The sequence below is a fragment of the Eptatretus burgeri genome, chromosome 12 (assembly GCF_056783735.1).
Source record: "Eptatretus burgeri isolate ZD-2024b chromosome 12, Ebu_testis_v1, whole genome shotgun sequence".
Classification (NCBI taxonomy): domain Eukaryota; kingdom Metazoa; phylum Chordata; class Myxini; order Myxiniformes; family Myxinidae; genus Eptatretus; species Eptatretus burgeri.
In genome coordinates this window covers 75,620,975-75,643,415 of record NC_140972.1, presented here as the reverse complement: position 1 = coordinate 75,643,415, position 22,441 = coordinate 75,620,975, and the positions used below count along the sequence as shown (strand labels likewise).

The 22,441-nt window shown below is 52.4% G+C and overlaps 2 protein-coding genes across 8 annotated transcripts in view; one reads left to right on the top strand and one right to left on the bottom strand.

The window, feature by feature from the left end:
* CTBP1 (C-terminal binding protein 1) overlaps window positions 1-13,908 on the top strand; it is a 385,392-nt gene extending 371,484 nt beyond the window's left edge. For all 3 annotated transcript variants that reach the window (XM_085848577.1, XM_085848575.1, XM_085848576.1), the window contains 2 exons: window positions 1,068-1,182; window positions 9,138-13,908. In XM_085848577.1, the coding sequence (XP_085704703.1) occupies window positions 1,068-1,182; window positions 9,138-9,336 (314 nt within the window). In that variant the 3' untranslated portion in view covers window positions 9,337-13,908. The remainder of the gene's footprint in view (window positions 1-1,067; window positions 1,183-9,137) is intronic.
* Window positions 13,909-15,613: 1,705 nt separating this feature from the next.
* Window positions 15,614-21,243, bottom strand: LOC147015933 (uncharacterized). 5 transcript variants are annotated; one of them, XM_085848578.1, is made up of 2 exons: window positions 20,478-21,243; window positions 15,614-18,192 (listed from the first exon to the last, which is right to left on the bottom strand). In XM_085848578.1, the coding sequence occupies exons 1-2, from the start codon at window positions 20,542-20,544 to the stop codon at window positions 16,685-16,687; spliced, it is 1,575 nt and encodes a 524-aa protein (XP_085704704.1). In that variant the 5' UTR covers window positions 20,545-21,243; the 3' UTR covers window positions 15,614-16,684. The 5 variants fall into 5 exon arrangements, with proteins under 5 accessions (XP_085704704.1, XP_085704706.1, XP_085704705.1 ...); XM_085848580.1 differs by lacking the exon at window positions 20,478-21,243 and adding an exon at window positions 20,115-20,239; XM_085848579.1 differs by lacking the exon at window positions 20,478-21,243 and adding an exon at window positions 19,911-20,067.
* Between the last annotated feature and the right edge of the window lie 1,198 nt (window positions 21,244-22,441).

Genomic DNA, 22,441 nt, shown 5'->3' with positions numbered 1-22,441 from the left:
AAAAGGGGTACTCCATGCTGCGGCACCTGACAATGGTCGCTAGTTTGGTCCCCAGCCGCACGTGTGGGACTCGAGGTTCGTGGCGGAGCTCAGGTGGTGAATGGCTGGGGTCCACGGAGGGGGGTCGGGGTCGCTCTTTCCTTCCTTGTAGAGGGCCAGCAGAGACACGTTCGCCACCTCGATGACCTGCTCAACCCTTGTAACAATCACTGTTACCACCCCTTCGTAGCCCCTTCGTAACAGCAAAAACCCCTTTCGTGACAGCAAAAACCCACCAAAAACTCTCACTGCCTCGGAGATTGCTTGGGAATTTATGGACCTCCATCAGTGGGGAGGGGCCTTGGTGAACACACCTCACTGTCTGCCTTTGATTGGACAGGGTCCCACAGCATACCTTTCCGGGGCGGGTTTTCGGCCTTGTTTGGAGAAAGTCGACTCTCCCCTCTGCGCGTTTTCGAGAAAGGTCGTGATGGTGAAACTGCCTCGAACATCCTCGGGAATCCATCTCAGGCAAAGGTGCGCTGTCGCCCGTGAACCGAGGGCTGCAAGCGCGATGGTACCTTGGATCGTAATGGGCCGAGGGGTTATGCAGATGGGATGGTTGTTAGATGGCTTGTTAGATGTAACAACCTAGCTAAAATAAATCGCAACGCACGCCTTTGATTCTCCCACTAGACAAAAGGAAAGGGATCTGACTACACACACACAACGACATAACTGACTTTTGGGACATCTGTATGTTGAATGCAAATGGTTTCCAGATCCGTAACAATATATATATATATATATATATATATATATATATATATATATATATGTATGTACGTATCCATATACATCTATACATGTGTGTGTGTGTGTGTGTGTGTGTGTGTGTGTGTGTGTGTGTGTGTGTGTGTTTGTGATTGTTTTGACGACCAATTTTGAATCCACTTGCTTGAAGGAAGAGTAAACCACAGACAGGTAACCTGTAGTCTGTTCAGTCAGAAAATTTGTTGTTATATTTTGAGAATCACACACAAGACTGTTGCTGCTAAATGTGAAATGTTTTCCACGCCTTCCTCCAGGCCGCATTCCCGATCAGCTGAAAAATTGCGTAAACAAAGATTTCTTCCCTGCTGCAGCACACTGGGCAGTAGATCCTGCAGCTGTGCATCCAGAGCTCAATGGTGCTGGTTACAGGTGAGGTGTTCCTGTCAGAATCACTGCAACACACTCACCACAATTGTACCACAATTCACTGCTGCACTTGGTCCCCATATAGAAAATTAACCGCCGTTCTCTGTAAAATTTGCTGACATAATCGTGATCTCTAAGCACTCATGACCACTTGTGCATGAGCCTTTGGAGCACCTTTGCTCCAGCTCAAAGAAAACAAAACTGGAATGGCGGGTTCGTGGTTTTAGTCGTTTGCACTTGAGAAAAAAAGGCCATTAAGGTGACTGACCGTGTGTGCAGCATCAAGAAAAAAAAATTGAGTTGGGCAGCAGGGGAATGGTCCACAGTGCTTCTGACAAAGGTTCTACATTTTGAGAAGCTAAGGTGTGCAAAGAAATGCCTTGTCCCAGTTGAAGATGATGGCGAATGATCTTCCTCTCCTCCCTGCTTTGAAATACTGTCTGCCCAAGACAGATCTTGGCTGGAGAAAATCCATCTTCATTCCCAGCCTCATCTCACACATTACGTGTCACCACTATGAGCAATTTACAAAACCTATTGGAATAAACCATTCTTGAGTCTTTCGTAACTTGCATTTCCATTTCCTCTTTCAAAATTGAATGTTGGTGCTCCAAAGGCACGTTATCCTTCATTCTCTCAATTTGCTCGACTTTCTTCTTCCCAAACCTAACATCAAGTGAGCTTCAAAACTCTCCACTTTAAATGCTAGATATGACAGAGATGCCTACTGTTATGGGTTTTCCATAGCAGTTCCTACATTCCAACTCCTGCTATTCAACTACAGATAATATAAATGTACCATGGATTTTTTAATATTATTTATCAATGCTTCTACATCCATCCTTCTCTGCAGCTTCCTGGTTCAATCTCCTTTCTGAGTGAGTGTAACTTAATAATTCAAGTGAGTACATCGAATCCACCATCGTTGGCCTTGTATTCCAAAACAATGGCATGATAAGATAAATGCAATAACTTCATTTTCATTAAGCTTTGGCTGGAAGTCTGCAGATGTCTGTTATGGACCTGGCATTGTGACTGCTGTGGATGTGCCAACGTGTACTGTAAGCAAATTGCTACTTTTCCATATGGCCATCAGTGATGGCAATGAAGAGAGGCCATGAAACTTGTACTCGGTTCGCTGAGCGTAGTGCCGGCCCGCCGTATACTTCGACATCACCATGGGGTTAAAGAACGAGGTATTGCTGTTAGCTTTATTCTAATCATGTGAGAATCTAACCGTGGATGGCGAGCGGTGCGTGCTTTGCCATTCCATTTGAGTCATCTTTGCTTCTGTCCACAGTCATATTTGAAAGTTACCGGGGACACAAGCCCAATGTCAGGACTGATGGGTTGATGGCACATGCCTATGGGCAAAAAAAGTTATCTTGGCACTTATTAATAGTTTTGCTGTTTGTAGGTGATCTTTGATTCGGTTACTTTATAAATTTTCCGCTCCAAGTCACAAGTATCCAAGTGTTTGCTCCAAATCACAGTCCCGTCAGTGCAAAGACTAACCGTCTCTGCGTATATCAAATACGCTGGCCATGCATCATTTTATAGCAGATAACTCATCATTTATCACTTGACTGCTTGAAAAACAAATTATAACTAGAAGGGCACTCGGTAGAGCGCATACCTCCACCACGTAATGCCTGATCCACGAGAACATATCGGGCCCATTACATTTTTGAAATATCATGCTATACAGGACTATATCATTGTTGGCCCTTTCTCTCAATGGTGAAGAATCACTTAAAAAAAAAAAAAATTGGATCCAGATCCGAACTCGGATATTCACCAAAATCGAAACAATTCGTCCTTGTCGCACACGCAATGTGTAAACCAAGTTTCATCAGAATCCGTCCACAACTTTGAGATATCGTGCTATATATCGTTTTTGGCTTAATCTCTCAATGCTGAAGAATCACTTAAAAAATGCTAGTAGTCTGATCCGGATCCGGATCGTCACCAAAATCTAATAAGTTCGTCCTTGTCACACACGCAACCTGTCCACAACATTTCATACAGATCTGTCCATAAGTTTTTGAGATATCCTGTACACAAACAGACAGACAGACAAACAGAAAAACAGACAGAAAGGGGTGAAAACATAACCTCCTTCACCTTCGATGCGGCAGGTAAACGTAGTGTAAGGAAAGCTCTTATCTTTACCTCCGCCACCGAAGGTGAAGGAGGTTATGTTTTCACCCCTTTCTCTTTATCTATCTGTCTGTCTGTTTATGTACAGGATATCTCAAAAACTTGTGGACGGATCTAGATGAAAATTGGTGGACAGGTTGAGTGTGTGACCACGACGAATTGATTCGATTTTGGTGAAGATCCGGATGCAGATCCGACTACGATCATTTTTAAATGATTCTTCACCATTGAAAGATGGAGCTCAAAAACGATATATAGCATGATATCTCAAAAATGTATTGGGCCCGATATGTTGTTGTGGATCAGGCATTACAGGACGGAGATATGCGCTCCACCGAGTACCCTTCTAGTTTATTGTGCTTTGCTGCTCGTTTTCTTTTGTGGACCATATGTTTATGACTTTTACAAAATGCCATAATTTTGATCCCCCACCTCCCAATGCTGAAGACATGCCCTTCACAATTCTTCTCATTACTCATTCTCACTCCACAAGCTCCTTTCCCTTTTTTCTTCTCATTCCTTTGCCCCTACACCCCCCCCCTTCCCCCTTTCCTTTCCTTTTCCCAGTAATATTCAGCTCCTCCCATCCTGAGCATACCTGATTAAAATGCAGCTTGGAATCAAAATGGCAATGAAAAAAGAAAGCTTCATACTTTTGTGTAATACAGCTAGTGTAGTAATTAAACCACAAATACACGCTTTATCTAAAGATATGATTCTGCGACTCAATTTGGTGTCAATTTTACTGAAAAATCAGCTGTTCCGAGGATTGCGACCCAAAGTCCAAATAAAGCTGGGGAAGCATCCCCACAAAAACTTGAATGTTTGAAAATGTCAGAGACGTAAACTTTTGTTGTGCTTGGGATAATTGAAAAAAGAAAATAATATGAGGCTTTGCATCAAATTGCGATCTTCCTCCGTTTGGATCCTTCAAGCCATCTAGATTCATGGAATGACATCTGTATGTATGCAGGCAGAAAAAGACTTGCCAGTGAGCGGTGAAAGAAAGGGAGGGAGTGGGACGGCTCGGTTGATGGCGGAACGCCTTGCTCGCACTAGATGGGCGGCCTGGGGTTGGTCGGTCGTGCCTTTTCTTGCACTCTCGCTCATTTTTAAAGGGCTCTTTCAGCCCAGGCTGGTGAAGTGCTTAGCTTAATGGCCACTGGTAATTGGTTCGTGACGGAGGCAGTGAGGGCGGGAAGCCATCGGGTGGGTTTCACAGTGCTCATTGCAATGCATATTTTGTGTGTTTGTCGTGTGCGTATTTGTGTGTGTCTGTTGTTGGGGGAGAGGCGATATGTGGATGCATGGATCCATATGTTTCCTTAAATTGTACACTCCTTTTCCACCCTCCCTCCCTCCCTCGGCTTTGTCTGGATATTTCCAAACTGCACACAAATCCGATCACTTCAGAGGCAGTACATCCATGTGGATAAGCCACCAATGAAGAACAGACATTTTCATTGTGCAGCACTTGCATTGCTTTGACCTCACTGTGTCATCTTTCTCTCATTGAACCACGTCCTAAAGGGACATTCGGTCTCCCTCCTTCGCCAAGAACGTTCATTTTGCCATTTGTTCGTGGCAGCTGGACATGGCATGTCGCCATTATGCTTTGAGCTTTTGCTCAATGGAGCCTGCTTGTTGGCCTGTGAATACAATGGCTTTTACTCTCTCTCTCTCTCTCTCTCTCTCTCTCTCTCTCTCTCTCTCTCTCTCTCTCTCTCTCTCTCTCTCTCTCTCTCTGTCTCTGTCTCTGTCTCTGTCTCTGTCTCTGTCTCTGTCTCTCTCTCTGTCTCTGTCTCTCTCTCTCTCTGTCTCTCTCTGTCTCTGTCTCTGTCTCTGTCTCTGTCTCTGTCTCTGTCTCTGTCTCTGTCTCTCTCTCTCTCTCTCTCTCTCTCTCTCTCTCTCTCTCTCTCTCTCTCTCTTTCTCTCTCTTTCTCTCTCTTTCTCTCTCTTTCTCTCTCTTTCTCTCTCTCTCTCTCTCTCTCTCTCTCTCTCTCTCTCTCTCTCTCTCTCTCTCTCTCTCTCTCTCTCTCTCTCTCTCTCTCTCTCTCTCTCTCTCTCTCTCTCTCTCTCTCTCTCTGTCTCTGTCTCTGTCTCTGTCTCTGTCTCTGTCTCTGTCTCTGTCTCTCTCTCTCTCTCTCTCTCTGTCTCTGTCTCTGTCCCCCACGCCTCTCTGTCCCCATGCGCTCTCTCTGTCTCTGTCTCTGTCTCTCTCTCTCTGTCTCTCTCTCTCTGTCCCCCGAGCTCTCTCTGTCCCCCGCGCTCTCTCTGTCCCCCCCACTCTCTGTCCCCCACGCTCTCTCTCTGTCCTCTTCGCTCTCTCTGTTCCCCGCGCTCTCTCTCTCTCTATCTGTCCCCCACGCTCTCTGTCCCCCACGCCTCTCTCTCCCCATGCGCTCGCGCTGTCCCCCGCGCTCTCTCTGTCCCCCGCGCTCTCTCTGTCCCCCGCGCTCTCTCTCTGTCCCCCGCGCTCTCTCTCTGTCCCCCGCGCTCTCTCTGTCCTCAGCGCTCTCTCTGTCCTCAGCGCTCTCTCTGTCCCCCACGCTCTCTCTGTTCCCCACGCTCTCTCTGTTCCCCGCGCTCTCTCTGTTCCCCGCGCTCTCTCTCTGTTCCCCGCGCTCTCTCTCTGTTCCCCGCGCTCTCTCTCTGTTCCCCGCGCTCTCTCTGTTCCCCACGCTCTCTCTCTCTGTTCCCCGCGCTCTCTCTCTCTCTCTCTCTGTTCCCCGCGCTCTCTCTGTTCCCCGCGCTCTCTCTGTTCCCCGCGCTCTCTCTCTCTCCCCCGCGCTCTCTCTGTCCCCCGCGCTCTCTCTGGCCCCCGCACTCTCTGTCGCCCACGCTCTCTCTCTGTCCTCTTCGCTCTCTCTGTTCCCCGCGCTCTCTCTCTCTATCTGTCCCCCACGCTCTCTGTCCCCCGCGCCTCTCTGTCCCCATGCTCTCTCTGTCCCCCGCGCTCTCTCTGTCCCCCGCGCTCTCTCTGTCCCCCGTGCTCTCTCTGTCCCCCGCGCTCTCTCTGTCCCCCGCACTCTCTCTGTCCCCCGCGCTCTCTCTGTCCCCCGCGCTCTCTCTGTCCCCCGCGCTCTCTCTGTCCCCCGCGCTCTCTCTGTCCCCCGCGCTCTCTCTGTCCCCCGCGCTCTCTCTGTTCCCCGCGCTCTCTCTGTTCCCCGCGCTCTCTCTGTTCCCCCGCGCTCTCTCTGTTCCCCCGCGCTCTCTCTGTTCCCCCGCGCTCTCTCTGTCCCCCGCGCTCTCTCTGTCCCCCGCGCTCTCTCTGTCCCCGCGCTCTCTCTGTCCCCCGCGCTCTCTCTGTTCCCCGCGCTCTCTCTATTCCCCCCGCTCTCTCTCTGTCCCCATGCTCTCTCTGTCCCCCGCGCTCTCTCTGTCCCCCGCGCTCTCTCTGTCCCCCGCGCTCTCTCTGTCCCCCGCGCTCTCTCTGTCCCCCGCGCTCTCTCTGTCCCCCGCGCTCTCTCTGTCCCCCGCGCTCTCTCTCTGTTCCCCGCGCTCTCTCTCTCTGTTCCCCACGCTCTCTCTCTCTGTTCCCCGCGCTCTCTCTCTCTGTTCCCCGCGCTCTCTCTGTTCCCCGCGCTCTCTCTGTTCCCCGCGCTCTCTCTGTTCCCCGCGCTCTCTCTGTTCCCCGCGCTCTCTCTGTTCCCTGCGCTCTCTCTGTCCCCCGCGCTCTCTCTGTCCCCCGCGCTCTCTCTGTCCCCCGCACTCTCTGTCGCCCACGCTCTCTCTCTCTGTCCTCTTCGCTCTCTCTGTTCCCCGCGCTCTCTCTCTCTCTATCTGTCCCCCACGCTCTCTGTCCCCCGCGCCTCTCTGTCCCCATGCTCTCTCTGTCCCCCGCGCTCTCTCTGTCCCCCGCGCTCTCTCTGTCCCCCGCGCTCTCTCTGTCCCCCGCGCTCTCTCTGTCCCCCGCGCTCTCTCTGTCCCCCGCGCTCTCTCTGTCCCCCGCGCTCTCTCTGTCCCCCGCGCTCTCTCTGTTCCCCGCGCTCTCTCTGTTCCCCGCGCTCTCTCTGTTCCCCGCGCTCTCTCTGTTCCCCGCGCTCTCTCTGTTCCCCGCGCTCTCTCTGTTCCCCCGCGCTCTCTCTGTCCCCCGCGCTCTCTCTGTCCCCGCGCTCTCTCTCTGTCCCCCGCGCTCTCTCTGTTCCCCGCGCTCTCTCTATTCCCCCCGCTCTCTCTGTCCCCATGCTCTCTCTGTCCCCCGCGCTCTCTCTGTCCCCCGCACTCTCTCTGTCCCCCGCGCTCTCTCTGTTCCTCGCGCTCTCTCTGTTCCCCGTGCTCTCTCTCTCTCTGTCCCCCACGCTCTCTCTGTCCCCCGCGCTCTCTCTGTTCCCCGCGCTCTCTCTGTTCCCCGCGCTCTCTCTGTTCCCCGCGCTCTCTCTGTTCCCCGCGCTCTCTCTGTTCCCCGCGCTCTCTCTGTTCCCCGCGCTCTCTCTGTTCCCCGCGCTCTCTCTGTTCCCCGCGCTCTCTCTCTGTCCTCTTCGCTCTCTCTGTTCCCCACGCTCCCTCTATTTCACTAGCTCTCTCTGTCCCCTCATGCTCTTTGTCCCCTCACGCTTTCTGTCCCCCTCGCTCCCTCTATCCCACTCGCTCTCTGCCCCCCCCCCCACCTCGCGCTCTGTCCTCCTCGCTCTCTCTCTGTCCCCCTCGCTCTCTCTCTGTCCCCCTCGCTCTCTCTCTGTCCCCCTCGCTCTGTCTCTCTCTGTCCACCTCGCTCTCTCCTGTTCTCCTCACTCTCTCTCTGATCCCCCCCTTTAGTGTCTGTGCCCCCCTCGCTCTTTCTGCTCCCCTTCGCTCTCTATCTTTCCCTGTGTCCCCTCTCTTTGTCCCTCTCTCTCTCTGTCCCCCTTGTCTCTCTCTTCTCTCTCTCTGTTCTGTCCTGTTCTGTTCTCCTTTCTCAATCTCCCCTCCCCCTCTCTCTCTCCGTCTCCCCTCCCCTCTCCATCACCCCCTCTCTGTCCGTCTCCCCCATCCTCTCCGTCTCCCCCATCCTCTCCGTCTCCCCCATCCTCTCCATCTCCCCCCATCCTCTCCGTCTCCCACTCTGTCTCCTTCTCCCTATCTCTTCGCCCCTCCTGCGTGTGCACAAGTTTTTGGAGTGATTTTTGGTTTTCGGGGATTTTTACACGATTGGTGTAGTTTTACAAGGTCGTCTATGCTTTGTGCATATGCTCTTTGTGAGCTCTTTGTGTGTAGACATGGATAGGTGTCTATTGCTCTCTTTTTTGTTTGCGTTTTCATTGTTCCCTTATTCCATCACTGCCTCAAACGTTTGCATTCTGTTGCAGGATCATTTGTAAAAGAGAAATGCTTATTTTTCAGAAGATATCCCCCTTTCCCCGCACCTTCACCCTTCTTCATCAGGTTATTCTCACTCTGTGTTTTGTGCTTTCCTTATCTTGAAGTATGGTAATATCTGACTTTTTTTTCGACAAATAATATATCGGTGACCAATAATGCAATCAAGGTTTTGTATAATGTTCTGGAAAGTCAGACCCACTTTATTTTTGCTCCCTACTTATTGTATGCAGTCTTTGCTAGGACTCAGGCTGCACCCAGTAAGTAATCACTTGTGCATACATACCTCCTGCATTTCATCACTGACTGCACATGTTTCATTGCCTGCCTGCACCTGCAAAGAGATCGTCTCCAAGTTTAAGCATTGTTTGTGCTGGGAGAAATATATCAACACAACTGATGGCCATGCCAGTCTCTGGGTAGTTCCTTCTGGGTAGACTGAGATTATTTGGGCTCCTCTCCTGAGTCAATGGAAAACATACCGGGTGTGTATCTTGCAGGTTTCCTGGTGTGGTGGGCGTGCCACCTGGAGTTGAAGGTCTTGTGCCCATTCCTCATGGCCTTGCCTCTGTTGCCACGCATCCTCCCCACACACCATCTCCAGGCCTGGGAAAAGCTGAGGGGGAGCGTGAAGGCCTGCCTCCAGGGCCACATAACCCAATGGGCCGTGAACCCGGAGACGATGGTCGGGGAAAGTAGTGTTGGGTGTTAGCAGATTGGATACAGTTAAGAGGTTGAGTGATTTTCAGCAATGGTGTTTATGGGTGGGAATAGATGTTACACAAAGGGGAAGAAGCATATGTTGAGTAGGAATGGGGAGTGGGGATTAGTCAGAAGGCTCCGGGATAATTTTGAATTTGCTTATAGAGGGGAAAAGGGAGTATTAGAGAAACCCCCTGTTAGAGAAGGAGATGTCATTCCAATCCACAAGTCTCTCAGTGGTCCCCTAAAGGGTCTTTTCGGGTTTTATTTTACGAGAGCCTCACTTTAAAGTGAGTTCCCAATTGTCTCGTGGGAATATATTCAGTGTTCAGCACTTGCCTTGCATCTCTCTCTCACTCTCTGTCTCTATCTCTTTTTGTCTATCTTTCTTATTGTTAATCAGCCTCTGTCTTTCTGGCTTTTCTCTCTCTCTCTCTCTCTCTCTCTCTCTCTCTCTCTCTCTCTCTCTCTCTCTCTCTCTCTCTCTCTCTCTCTCTCTCTGTCTCTGTCTCTGTCTCTCTCTCTCTCTCTCTCTGTCTCTGTCTCTGTCTCTGTCTCTGTCTCTGTCTCTTTCTCTTTCTCTTTCTCTGTCTGTCTCTCTCTCTGTCTCTCTGTCTCTCTCTCTCTCTCTGTGTCTCTCTCTCTCTGTGTCTCTCTCTCTCTCTCTCTCTCTCTCTCTCTCTCTCTCTCTCTCTCTCTCTCTCTCTCTCTCTCTCTCTCTCTCTCTCATCTCGTTTGTCTGTTGTGTCTGTCCCTCTCGCCCCGTCCGTCCATCTAGTCTGTCCATATGACCCGCCCTGTCCGTCCGTCTCACCCACCCCGTCAGTCCGCCTCGCCCGCTCCATCCGTCCGTTTCATCCCAGCCCATCAGTCTCGCCCACTCCATCCGTCCATTTCACCCTGCCCATCATTCTGCCTCACCCCGCCATTCCCTGTCCTCACCCCATCCTCACCCGCCCCTCCCTGGCAGGCCATCTCACCCAACCCCTCCCCGTGCATACGTCTCACCCCATCCATCCGTCCGTCCTTCTCGCCCCCGACCCCGTCTATACATCTGTCTCGACCCATCTGACTGTCTCGTCCCACCCTGTCTGTGCATCTGCCTTGCTCAGTCTGCATCTATCTTTTTGCCTCGATCCATCCATCCATCCATCCGTCTTTCTACCTTGCTCTGTCCATATATCTTTCTCTCTCAGTCCGTCTGTCCATTTGCCTGCCTCTACCCAGTTTTGTCTGTCCGTCTTCTCTTCCCAGCTCCATCTGTCTTGTCTTTCTGCTCAGATCTGTTTGTCATTGTCCAGCTGCGTCTGTCTGTCTGTCTCTGCCCAGCTGCGTCTATCCGTCTTTCTCTGCCCAGCTGCATCTGTCCGTCTCTCTCTGCCCAACTTTTTCTGTCCGTCTGTCTGCCCAACTCTGTCTCTGTCTCTGCCCAACTCTGTCTGTCTCTGTCTCTGCCCAACTCTGTCTGTCTTTGTCTCTGCCCAACTCCATCTGTCTCTGTCTCTCTGCCCAACTCTGTCTGTGTGTGTTGTTTTTTTTTTTGCGTTTTTCTCTGCATGTTCTCAGCCTCAGCAAGAAGTGGTGGGTTTCGCCACACAGCATCCAGCCCAGGCAAGGTTGTGTGTCCATGTATATAAAGCTCGAATGCCACCTCACTCTTCATCGTCATGGTAGAATGGGGGAGATTTAAACCTCATCCGTTCCGACTTGACGCTTATTTACTTTAGCGTATTCTCTCTCTCTCTGTCTCTGTCTCTGTCTCTGTCTCTGTCTCTGTCTCTGTCTCTGTCTCTGTCTCTGTCTCTGTCTCTGTCTCTCTCTCTCTCTCTCTCTCTCTGTCTCTGTCTCTGTCTCTGTCGCCCTCTCTGTCTCTCTCTCTCTCTCTCTCTGTCTGTCTCTCTCTCTCTCTCTCTCTCTCTCTCTCTCTCTCTCTCTCTCTCTCTCTCTCTCTCTCTCTCTCTCTCTCTGTCTCTCTCTCTCTCTCTCTCTGTCTCTCTCTCTCTCTCTCTCTCTCTCTCTCTCTCTCTCTCTCTCTCTCTCTCTCTCTCTCTCTCTCTCTCTCTCTCGTTCATTGTCGGTCAAAATGGACACCTTTTGTACAACGGCAGACCGCTGTACAAAGCGCCTTGTGGAGAGAGGGGTGTTAGTTTGGGATGTGAAGGGAGGTTGCTTGGTAAGGCATAATGCTCGAGACTTTGCCAAGGTATCCCTGGCATCACAGACGAATGCAGCTTGTGCTGACGGAGCATTAAATTGCAAGTGGAAAGTGAAACCTTTTAATCGTTGTGCTGAATTTATTGGTGCAATGTCGTAGAAGAAATTCATCCACACTGTTAGCACATCACGTTTCCCCCACAACGGGGTGATAAGCCGAGCATGCTAAATTTTGCGAGTTGGCATATTTTTCTTGTATTGTTTGGGTCGGGTGGATGTGCCGGATGAAAGGTGTAATTCCTTTTTGGTCATGTATCAATGTGTTTGTATTCCTCAAGTTTGTGGCTCAATCATGAAACGAGGGATGAATTATTATTTTTATTTTTTTTGTGTGATCCCACCCGTTCACCAACTTTGGCCTCATGCCGCCGTGGCTTTCCCAGCAGGCTCCGCTCATCCGATCACCCATCGCCGTGGCCAAGGAATCATGTGACTGGTACTGTTAGCAAATGCTCCATTGAAAGTGCACTGCACAGGAGCCACAAAGTCTGGAAGATCACGCCAGGCCTTTCCATGAGGCCCAAAGAATCGGCAACGCCCGCCGGCCTCTTCGTACCCCCGGCCTTCTCTATTTAACTTTCTGCTGCAGAGAGCGCTGTGCACCCATTGCCACACCACCACCTCCACCCAGTATAAGGTCTACAATTGGAATTTGCTTTTCACCTTGAACTTCTCATTACATTTGTATCGTTATGCTCGCATTGCATTGTCATCGAAACCTTTTGCCATCTGCTTACAATTGTGCTGTTAAAATATTTTGTGCAAAAGGTCAAGAATAGAGATTGGTGAAAACAAAACTTCATTAACCGTCTTGTTTTGCTAATTTCACTTTTTTTGTTGTTCTTGTTGCTTATGTAATTTAACCCTTTTTTGGCTTTGTGCATTCCTTCAAATGTCAATAATTGTCTGTGGCGTGAACTGGCAAACCTAATTTTTTTTTGTTGTTGTTTATTTTGCCTCTTGTTTTTTCTTTTTTTTTGTTGTTTTTCTTGACATGAAACTTGGAAACCTTTTGAATTGTTCTTGTTTACCTCGTCAAAGCTGATGGTCTGTTTTAAAACTTGGCTTGTTGATGTGGTGAGGAATTTTCTAACAAGGTTGGTGGCGGCGCCGCGATGGAGTCTGGCTCTTTCACTGCTGTAATGTGGGTGGGCCACATTGACGAGGTGTCGAAGCAACGGTGGTACAGGAAGATCATTCGCTCCCACGTTGACGCGTCCTGCTCCAGGGAGGCACGGCCACGGCCGACAAAGACTTTTTATGGGACGGCCAGGTGTACCTTCCAAATGGTGCTGCCCGACGTGGCTGTTGCCCCGGAACACAGTTTGCAGCCGTTTTTGTAGCACTGATCTTTGCAGGCAGGCACCAGTCCACCATGGTATATATATATATATAAATATATATATAAAGACAAGCATACATTTTTCTACTGCATGGAGTTGTTTCAAACCCATTGGCTTCTCTTAGCCGTTTGCTTCATCGTTCGCGTGATGGGCAGGAGCAACAGCAGAGTCAGTACGTGAGAGCACGTTGGTTTTGAAGACCAAACAAAAATCCAAATAAACCGGCGCAGACACCGTTTGTATAACTGCAATATAAAGTCGTTTGTTCATTTTGTGGTGTTTTTGTGCCTCTCACTTCTGATTTTAGTCATCGGTGCAAGCTATGTGTTTGAACCTGAAACTGCTTCTCGCTCGCGTCTCCGTCGGCTGGCGGTCACAGAACGTGGACCCCCCCCACCCCTCCCCGACACCGCGGTCTAAACGGGCACGACGCTCGCCCACAGCGTGCGAGACACCGGGCAGGGTGCCGAGGAGGTTCGACATCGCACGTCGACCGTTCCACCGCACCCTCGTCGATTTGGGCGGCACGCTCAAGAGTCGCACAAACCCATTGCAGCTGTTAAACAATCTGAGTTTGGCTTTGAGAAAAATTTAAAAAATAATAAATAAATAAAAAAAAGAAAAACAATTTTGTAATTTTTTTTATTTTAATGAATGTGATTTAAGAAACAATTTATTATAGGCTTTGTTTCTGACGTCCGCAGTAACAATGGAGTTTCATTTTAAAGGGGGTTTTGCTCAGACTATGTTTTGTACCAGAAGTTGGCATGCCTGCGATGTTTCTCGCAACGCTTGTTTTGCTCAAGATAAACCCGCCTTGTGTTTCTGAACCCTTGGACTTCAGTAGGTAACCCTGCTACTCTGATTGTACTGTTTTTATTAGTTGCAGTAGAGTTGAAGACTAGGTTAGTAGTTGTGTTCCTGCTTTGTGTGGAAAAAAAAGACTTTGTAGTTATATAGGGTAGTTCCCTGAATCACTGTGACATTTTAAAATAAATGTGTTAAAAACGAAGCACGTGCTTGTTGTGGTCACATATTCCCGTGCACTGTACGCAAGGAGGGCCCCGGCGGTTTGATCGGTGCCGAGAGGTTCTTTGCACACGTTTTCTTCTCCAACCACATACACGTGCGTACGAGGAATTAAACGGCGAAGGTACCCGTGTGCTTGTGCAGCCTCGGAATCGTTCAGGTGTGGCGTCAGGGATCGCAAGTTACTATAAGGAGACGGTGGCGTCGACGCAGCGGCCTCGCCGTGGGAGAGCAGCAGCCTCGCTTCGCGCCATTCCCAGCATCGGCTTGGTCCCGATGACGTGCGACGAGCAGCTCGAGACCGGCGGCCTCGCGCGGGACGTTCGGCGCTTTGTCCGCGAGACGTTAATTAACTCGGCTCCGCGCGTCTTGTTGGGGCCTCCGAGCGGTCGCTCCCGACACCTTATAAAATTATCGCCTCCGCTCTCGAGGAAAGAGTCGCGCGAAAGAGAGGGAGGATAAGGGGCGGTGGAGGGTTTCTGGTGGGGGGGGGGGGAGAGGGGGTGTTTTCGCGGCGAGCAAGTAAGCTCGGAATATAAACTGCGTTCCGAGTCCACAGGGGCCTTCCTGTGGCCGCGCTCGACGAGAGCGATTATCGCCCCCCGTTGAGGAGGGGGAGGAGGAGGGGGGATTGGGGGGACGAGGAGACCGCGGTGGAACAATGAACTGGTTAAGTTCCTCGGGCGCGGAATCTCTTCGCGTCCTGCACTCGGCTGTCCCGAATCCCCCACCACTCGTTCGCAATCACACTCGGTCACTCTACATCCACACACACACACACACACACGGGTAACGAACGAGTGCCTTCCAAACATGGACGATCAATGTTCACGTCCAGTGCAAAGCAACGACAAGAAGCACTCACTCACTGTATCCGCTTGGCTGGATGTGTTCGCGTACTGTACGAGCGCGGTATTCATTACACACCCTTGTGTTTAATATTGTCATGAACAGGTAAACGTGGACGTTCAACCGAAGGTTCGGTGTGCACCCGCGACCCATGTATACTTTAAAACTCGCACTCCACCGCACGTGTGTCAGTGTCATGTCCGTACGGGTGCACGTTTTGTTTGACTCGTAATTGCCCCGCGGGCTCCGCGACGGCGCAGGGAACATGGCAGCCGACGACGCAGAACCGCGACGACCCCTCCGCCGCCGCCCTCCCCCTTCTCCACCTCACTGCCTAATTACCCCGATTAAACCGCCCCGGCGTTAATTTGCCGCTAAAAGCGCCTCCGATTCGCTCTCTTGTTTGAGGGTCGCCACGTCGAGCTTCATCCGTGCCCGATGGGCCCTGGAGGCCCCCGGGGTGACGTTCCGGTACGTGACCCGGACACGCGGCCACGTCGCTCCTCGGGTTTGTCGTCGAGAGGTTCTGCCCCGGAGGTGTTCGCGTGATTTATCGTCGCACCCCCCCCCCCCTCGTCGGCATGAACCCGGTGAATGATTTAGCTGCTCGTGCGGGGCCCGACCCATTGAGAGCGGATCCTCAAGCATCGGCACCCCGGTTAATGTACACCCTTCGGACGCCGGGCACAGATCTCCATTTGACGACTCACACTTCGAAACGAATAATATTACGACGAACGTAAAAGGTCTTGCTCTCGTTCATCGGCTTCGACTCGTTGGTTGGACGACCGCGAGCTCATTGTGACGTCAGCTTGCACGGCTTCCATTTGAAGAGGATGCCTTGGAAGTGCGGAACTTCGTTTATTAAACACAAACAAATTGTACAACAGTCCTGAAATGTCGTTTATCATAAATAGTGTACCGGATTTGAAGTATTTCATCCAATCTGGGACAGTTAATATTATTAGTTACATAAACAGGTAACATAACGACGAATTGAATACACAGTCATAAAAGGACACCTACAGTATGCACTGCCGATTACAGATTCTCGGTCTTAAAGGTCGCAGGACAACGCCGAGAGTTCGCAATAGTGGAAGATAGTACTTGTTGGTTTCTTTATACATTACTCTCATCTAAAACTGGAAAGAAAAAGAAAAAAAAAAACAGCAAAATGTTGGGATGAAGGCAGCAAAGACCCCAGGAGACCCCACCATACCTTACCAACGACACTCCCCTCCCCCCCCTTGTTTTTTTACCTTCCCCACGCCCCAAAACCCCACACGAGCGAGTTACAATACAAACGTGACAGCAACCGAAAAGAGCAAATGCTACATTATACAGCATAGAACCTGCACCTCGAATGAGGGTATTAAACTACCGGGTTCAGGAACACCATACTCTACATCACACACCTGGCTATGTGCCATACCCCCTTACAGCTCGCACATCAGGTACTCCGTGTTATCCACAAACTCACACATCTTCACCCCGATGAGAAAAGGCCAATCCTTCATGTCACCGATTAAAACAGCAGCGATGAAAAGTCCAACACCATTTTTCGTGGCCAACGTATCAAAAGGCTACTCGACATGATGTGCAGCCACAGATGAAAATGGTGGGCTTGCAGGGGAAGGGATGTAAAATTGTGATGAAAATTAAAAACTAAAACTAAAACCATCACTTTACATGATCATCTCCACCAATTCAGTTCATTTGTACACCCAGCTACTCTGCAGCATGGAGTGGGTCGTCTCCTCGGACTAGGCCTGGAGGACTCTGTGGCATGCACGATTCCATTGCTGTCCTGAGCCCACGACCGTGAGTGTCAGGTCAATGCGTGATGAGTTCACGACGAGTGTTGCGATCGAGCTAGTCTAAGCCGAAGATGCAGAGAGAGAGTATGTGTATCAAGCACTGGGCAGGGGTCGGGACATGTCCGTTGCACGTCGCGGTTCGGGGCCGACCTCTCCGGCGCGTTCGTGCGCCCGCCGGTGGTCCTGCAGGTACCACTTGGTAGTGTAACGCTTTCCGCAAACGTCGCAGGCAAACAGGAGAACTCCGACATGTTTGAGAACATGAATGGTAAGCGCCGAAGACGTCTTGCACCGCAGGCCACAGCACGAGCAGGTGAGGCTGCTCCTGTCGACGTGGTGTCTCTTCGCATGCTCCCGCACGCAGGCAAACTCTGTGGCCAAAGCCTTGCCACATATTTGGCAAGCCGCACGGGCAGCCGAACCTGGCCCGGGTAGTCCTCCGGCGACCGGAGGAGGCTGTGGTGTTGGCTGCGGCGGAGCTGCTGGTTGCGGTGGCGGTGGCGGTGGTGGAGGCTGAGCAGCAGGAGGAACGCTGGGGGTGGAGGCCACCGACGAAACGGGGACGGACTGACTGGAAGGGCCGTCCTCACGACGTGGTGGAGGTTGTGGCGGTGGTGGTGGAGACACTTCGGCAGCGACGACTCGAGCGAGGGATGGAGGAAGTGAGGTGATTGGCAGGCTGGGCTGTGGGCACAGCATGGGTGCAGGTGGGCGGATGTCTGGCGGCGCATTTCGGGTTAGATGCCCAAAGTAGTCGGCGTAATCGTACGGCGCTTGGGGCTCGAGCCAGCCGGGTAGCAGGCCTTCGTCGGGTGCACCGTGGAGACGCCCGTGCGCCGTCCTTTCATGTGCCCTCCGGTGCTCATCCAGGTGCCATTTGGTCGGGTAGCGCTTTCCACACAGGTCACAGGCGAACAGGTAGATTCCCATGTGCCTCAGCACGTGAACCGTAAGCGACGACGTGCTCTTGCATTGTGCGCTGCAACTCAAGCACGCCAGAGCCTGCTTGTCCATGTGCCGTTTGGCATGACTTCTCAGTGCCACAAAATCAGCTGGCAAGGCCTCACCGCAGAGCTGGCACACTCCAGGTCCGTCACAACGGGTCATCAAAGTGCCAGGTACTCCGCTCCCAATCGCCCCCAGCACGCCATTACCATTGGTCTCGAGAACGGGGTCCTGGGAATGCTCGGTGCGACGCATGCCAATGTGCACGGGTGGCATGCCATTGGTGAGATGTGCGTGACGTGCACCCGCATTTTCTCGGACCATCTCGAGGATGGTGTACGTTTTCTCACATCCAGCCTCGCCCTCGCGCACCACCGTGGGCGGGAAGCCATCGGCTTGGTTGTTGATCTTCCACGGTGCTCTCGCCGCCTCTCCCCAAAGCTGGCTACCCCAGGGTAAACCAGCCATGTGACGTGGGTTGAATTCCCATGGTGCTCGCTGACCTTGCTCCCAAAGCTGACCGGCAGCCGGCGGTAGTCCTGGGTGTGCACCCAGCTCCCACGGTGCCCGCTGCTCCCACAGCTGCCCTCCCCATGGCAACATCTCTGGAAAAAATGGATTTATCTCTGTGTAGTTACTGTCCATGGCATTCAGGCCTGGAGAGGGCCCAGTAAAGGTGGTGGGACCACAGGAAGTTCAGGGTGAGGCCAGGCAGGAGTCGTACGGTGAGAGCAGGGAGCAGGGAGAGGGGGGGGAAAAAAAGAATGTGTTAATGTAAAATAACAAATAGCAGATGGGGGGGAGGGGGTGGGAGCATTGGTGAGGAGGGACATGATGGGTGTTCAGGCAAGAGTAGATGCGAGGGGCAGGGGAGGGAATGGAGGTGAGGAGAGAGAGGCAGCTTGGGTGGAAACACCTCAGGTGGTAGAGAGACACAATGGGGGAAGCTGGCCACTACGGCGGCGCTACGATTGATCGCCTTCCTGGGCGCTGACTGCGCGTCCCGGACGCAACTTTTCCCCACAGCAGCAGCTGCCGCCGCTACTGGCGGGCTGTGGCCGCTGGCGCCGCGCCACAGGTCCGGCCATAAGAGCCCTCTGGAGTGGAGGGGGGTAGGGGGGTTCGAGCGGCAGGAGATGGACGAGGGGACGCGCGGGGATATGTGGCAGGAAGAGGCGGAAACAGAATCAGAAACAAAATAGATAAAGAGATTGAGGTACAAGATGAAAAAGAGATCGAGCCAGGGACGTGCGGCACCGACACGGAGGGAGAGATTAAGGAAGACGCATGGAGGGGGGGGAGCGACGAGGTGAGGCATGTAAGAGAAGGGGGTGCTTGGGGTAATGGAGGAGCAACGGGCGAAGGTATCGAGGGGGTGAAAGCCGAGGAAATAAAAAGGGAAGAAAAAAAACACACCACACACACACACAAGGAGCAAAGGGAAGGGAAAGAAGGACAAAGATCTGAGGGAATGGAAAAGAAGAAAAATCCCAAACGCTCTAAAACGCCATCAGTTGGGAAAACGTTCTCGTCATAATGGCAGCGATATGGAAAAAAAAAAAGCCTCGGCCTACGCCTGGGATTTATTACACCTCGTCTGCGTGTCCATCCGTGCTCCTCCGAGCCCTGGGCAACCGCTCCCCCCCTCGCCGAACCCACACCCTCCCTCTGGCTCCCCCTCCCCTCCCACGCCCTGCGGTCTGAGGGCCGAGCAGGGGCCCCGGGCGGCCCGGAGGTGCACCGCACTCGCGACCCCGCGGCTAATTGACAACGACGCGTGGCCGGAGGGAGCCGGGAGGGGAGGGGTGCATGGAGGGGGAGTAGGGGGACAGTTGGGGGTCGTAGAGAAAGCACGAGACCAGGGTTGGGTCTTGATGTAGACGGCAGGGGTGGGGGGGGTGGAGGCTAAGAATGGAGAGGATGGAAGAGAAAACCAAAGGGGAAAAAAATTCAAACTCCAAACGTCCCTTTTCCGTGTCAATAATAATTAATCACCGTCTCTCGGAACCCACCTCGTCTCCTCCCTCGAACACCCCGACATCACCCCTACCCCTCCACCCAAAGCTCCCTTGGCAGCAATGGCATTAGAAGCACAACACCCCCCCTCCCTCTCCTTAAATACAGCCCACCCAACACTCTCCTACTCCCTTTATATCTCCCTCTCCATGTCTATCTCTCCCTCTCCATGTCTATCTCTCCCTCTACTCCACACCCCACTTCACTCCCTCCCACCTTCTCTCTCTCTCTCTTTCTCCGTACCCCTCACCCCTCCCCTCCACGGTTCCCTCCCTGAGGCGAGAGCGAACGAAGCAATTAAGCGCGGGGCGCGCGGAGCGGCCGCCGGGCGCGCGCGGCGAGTTTGCGTTTCACTCACATCAGCGGCGCGCGCTCGGCGTGTCCGGGGCCCCGCGCGCCGCGGACATCATCCGCCTCGGGAACGGGGAACGCCGCGGGAGAGCGCATGCGCGCACCCCCATCTCTCTCGGCTCTCCTCGCCTCTCTCTCTCTCTCTCATACACACGAACGCATACAACACCCCCCCCCCGAACCCCTCCCCCTCACCAGCACCCCCACCCACCTTACTACTCAGCTTCTCTCTCTCTCTCCTTCTCTCTTCTCGTGCCTCCACCATTGCAACCACAACAACCACAAATCCCCTCCCCCCTTTCACTCATCTCCGTCCTCCCGATTGGGTTCCCCCCCGCCCCGCTCCGCTTTCTCTCTCTCTTTCTCCTTCCATCTACACACCATTGGCCCACACTATCCTCCAGCCTATTCTTTCGACTCTCCGCCCTCCCCACCCTCTTGTCTTTCTTGTTCTGCTTGTCCCAACCCCACCCCCACTCCCCTCTCTCTCTCTCTCTCTCTCTCCATACCCGGTACTGCCCCGTGGAGATCGTTCCCCGTTTCTCCTTCTACACACACTTTCCTGGCGACGTACCGTCACTCCTTGCTCGATGTTTATCACTTCTCTCGACAAACTCGAACGTGTGCACACCTCGTGCCATTGTACCGACTCCCGAAACCTCCCTCACACGAACGGCCACAATATTCTTCACTCCTTTGTCTCGTCCCTTCTTTACGTCACCGATTAACGTTTACACAATCAGCCGCCGATCCTCCTTTCTCTCGCTCCGTTGCTTTATCCTCCATGACACATACACACACACACACATGCTTCTAATTGAACGTCTTTTCATCCGTTAAGGTGCCGGCCATCATCAATGCGGTCCCATCGGCTTCCCAGCCCTCCAACCACGTCTCCATCGCGGTGTGCCGAGCCGTCAAACGCACGACCCAAGACCTGAAGTTCAACTACTCCTATCCGGTCGCGACAAACGCGACACCACTTCATGCCGCACGGATGAATCACCACCATTTGCGGTTGCACGACCGGCTCCGTGATCGTTCGGGCATCCATCGAAAAAGCACAGAATTGCTCGTGCTCTCTGCCAAGCGACTGGCAGGGGTCTTTGTGTGGTCGTTCCGTGCACGACCCTCGTCGCTCTCAGATAACCGGGACGCTAGAACTGGTCGTGGATGTTAAAAACAGAAAATCCACTTCGTCGGACCATAATCGAATGAAAGAATGGTCACAAAGGCTGCTTCGTGGGTATAACAATGCATTCGTCTTTTTTTTTTTAAATAAATAAACACTGGACTCCAACCGCACAACGCTCAAGCATCTTCACCACCATCAGGGATGGACACCCTCACTCGGAGTCAAATGTTCACTTTGTTGAAGATGGACAAGATCTCGCACCTCGACACATCCACAGAAACTTGAGTGGACGTCGAGAATCAATTGGTGTTTCGTTTGGCCCCTGGGTCGACAGCATCATGGTCGACCACTTACATGATTTACTCGTTTACAAACAGGCAGCACCAAATGGTCTTCCTTTGCAGTTTGGGTCTTAGACGCCGTAAGAGCGACCAGGTGGGGTTTCATGAACGACTAGGGTCAACAAATAATCGGGGAGGGGGGGGGCAACCCCTTTTAGGATGCACACTGCACAGTGAAGGTCTCAAACGATCAACACTCGAGCTGGACCACCGTCTCGTGGTGTTTGAGGTGCAGATGTCGAGCAGCAGATTCGGGGGTCATGAGGGCACATGATGGAAGACCTTTTAAAAAGGTCTCAACCTGAAGACTGTTCGGGAGGCTCCGAGTCGTACAACAAATAAAAGGAAAAAGGACGACATGTACGGAGTGATGAAAGCCGTTCCTCCTGTGAGATGGGAGAATGGATTAACAGATTCACAATGCGGAAAAGCATGGTCATGTCACCACCGTGACACGTGACTGCCTCGGAATCAGGACTACAGACCCCTTGGATTTTGAGCCATGTCTGGGTGCGTCTGTCTCCCCCTCTCTCCCTCTTTATACCTCTAGCCTACCATGCATGCCCCATTGAGGTTGGAGCCTTTTGTGCCGCCGGGCGAAAGGCACACTGCCGTATGACAGATTGCAGTAACCCGCTCCCCCTCACCCCCGCCCCCAGTTCCACAACCACCACCACCACCACCACCACCACTCTCCTCCTCCATCATCATCTTCCACCAACGTTCCCTTCTCTCTCCTGCTCCGCCTCCAACCAAGGGCCGCTCCGCCTCAGAGGCAGGGAGGTGGCACTGCATGAGGCCGGATGGGAATGGATAAGGGGTGGATGAGGGATGGCGGTAGGAAGATTAGGGCGAGGCGAGGAGACAAGTGGGATGCGGTGGGTTGGGTTCGGCGTGGGGGATGGGGAGCTGGAGGGATTGAGAGAGACGAGCGGGGCGATGAGGTTGAAATACAAGGCAAGCGGAAAAGGGGGGTTCTGCCTCGAAGGCGAAGCTGCCATTGCATTGAGTTAAAGCACACGGAGTTGGAGGCAGAGATTCGTGTTGTGGGCTCTTAAAGGG

Excerpts from the sequence above, each read along its gene's own strand:
- LOC147015933 (XM_085848578.1), bottom strand. The coding sequence starts at position 20,544 with ATGGCACGAGGTGTGCACACGTTCGAGTTTGTCGAGAGAAGTGATAAA. Across the intron at positions 18,193-20,477 it reads ACATCGAGCAAGGAGTGACG|GCCTGAATGCCATGGACAGT; the intron begins GTACGTCGCCAG and ends GGCCCTCTCCAG.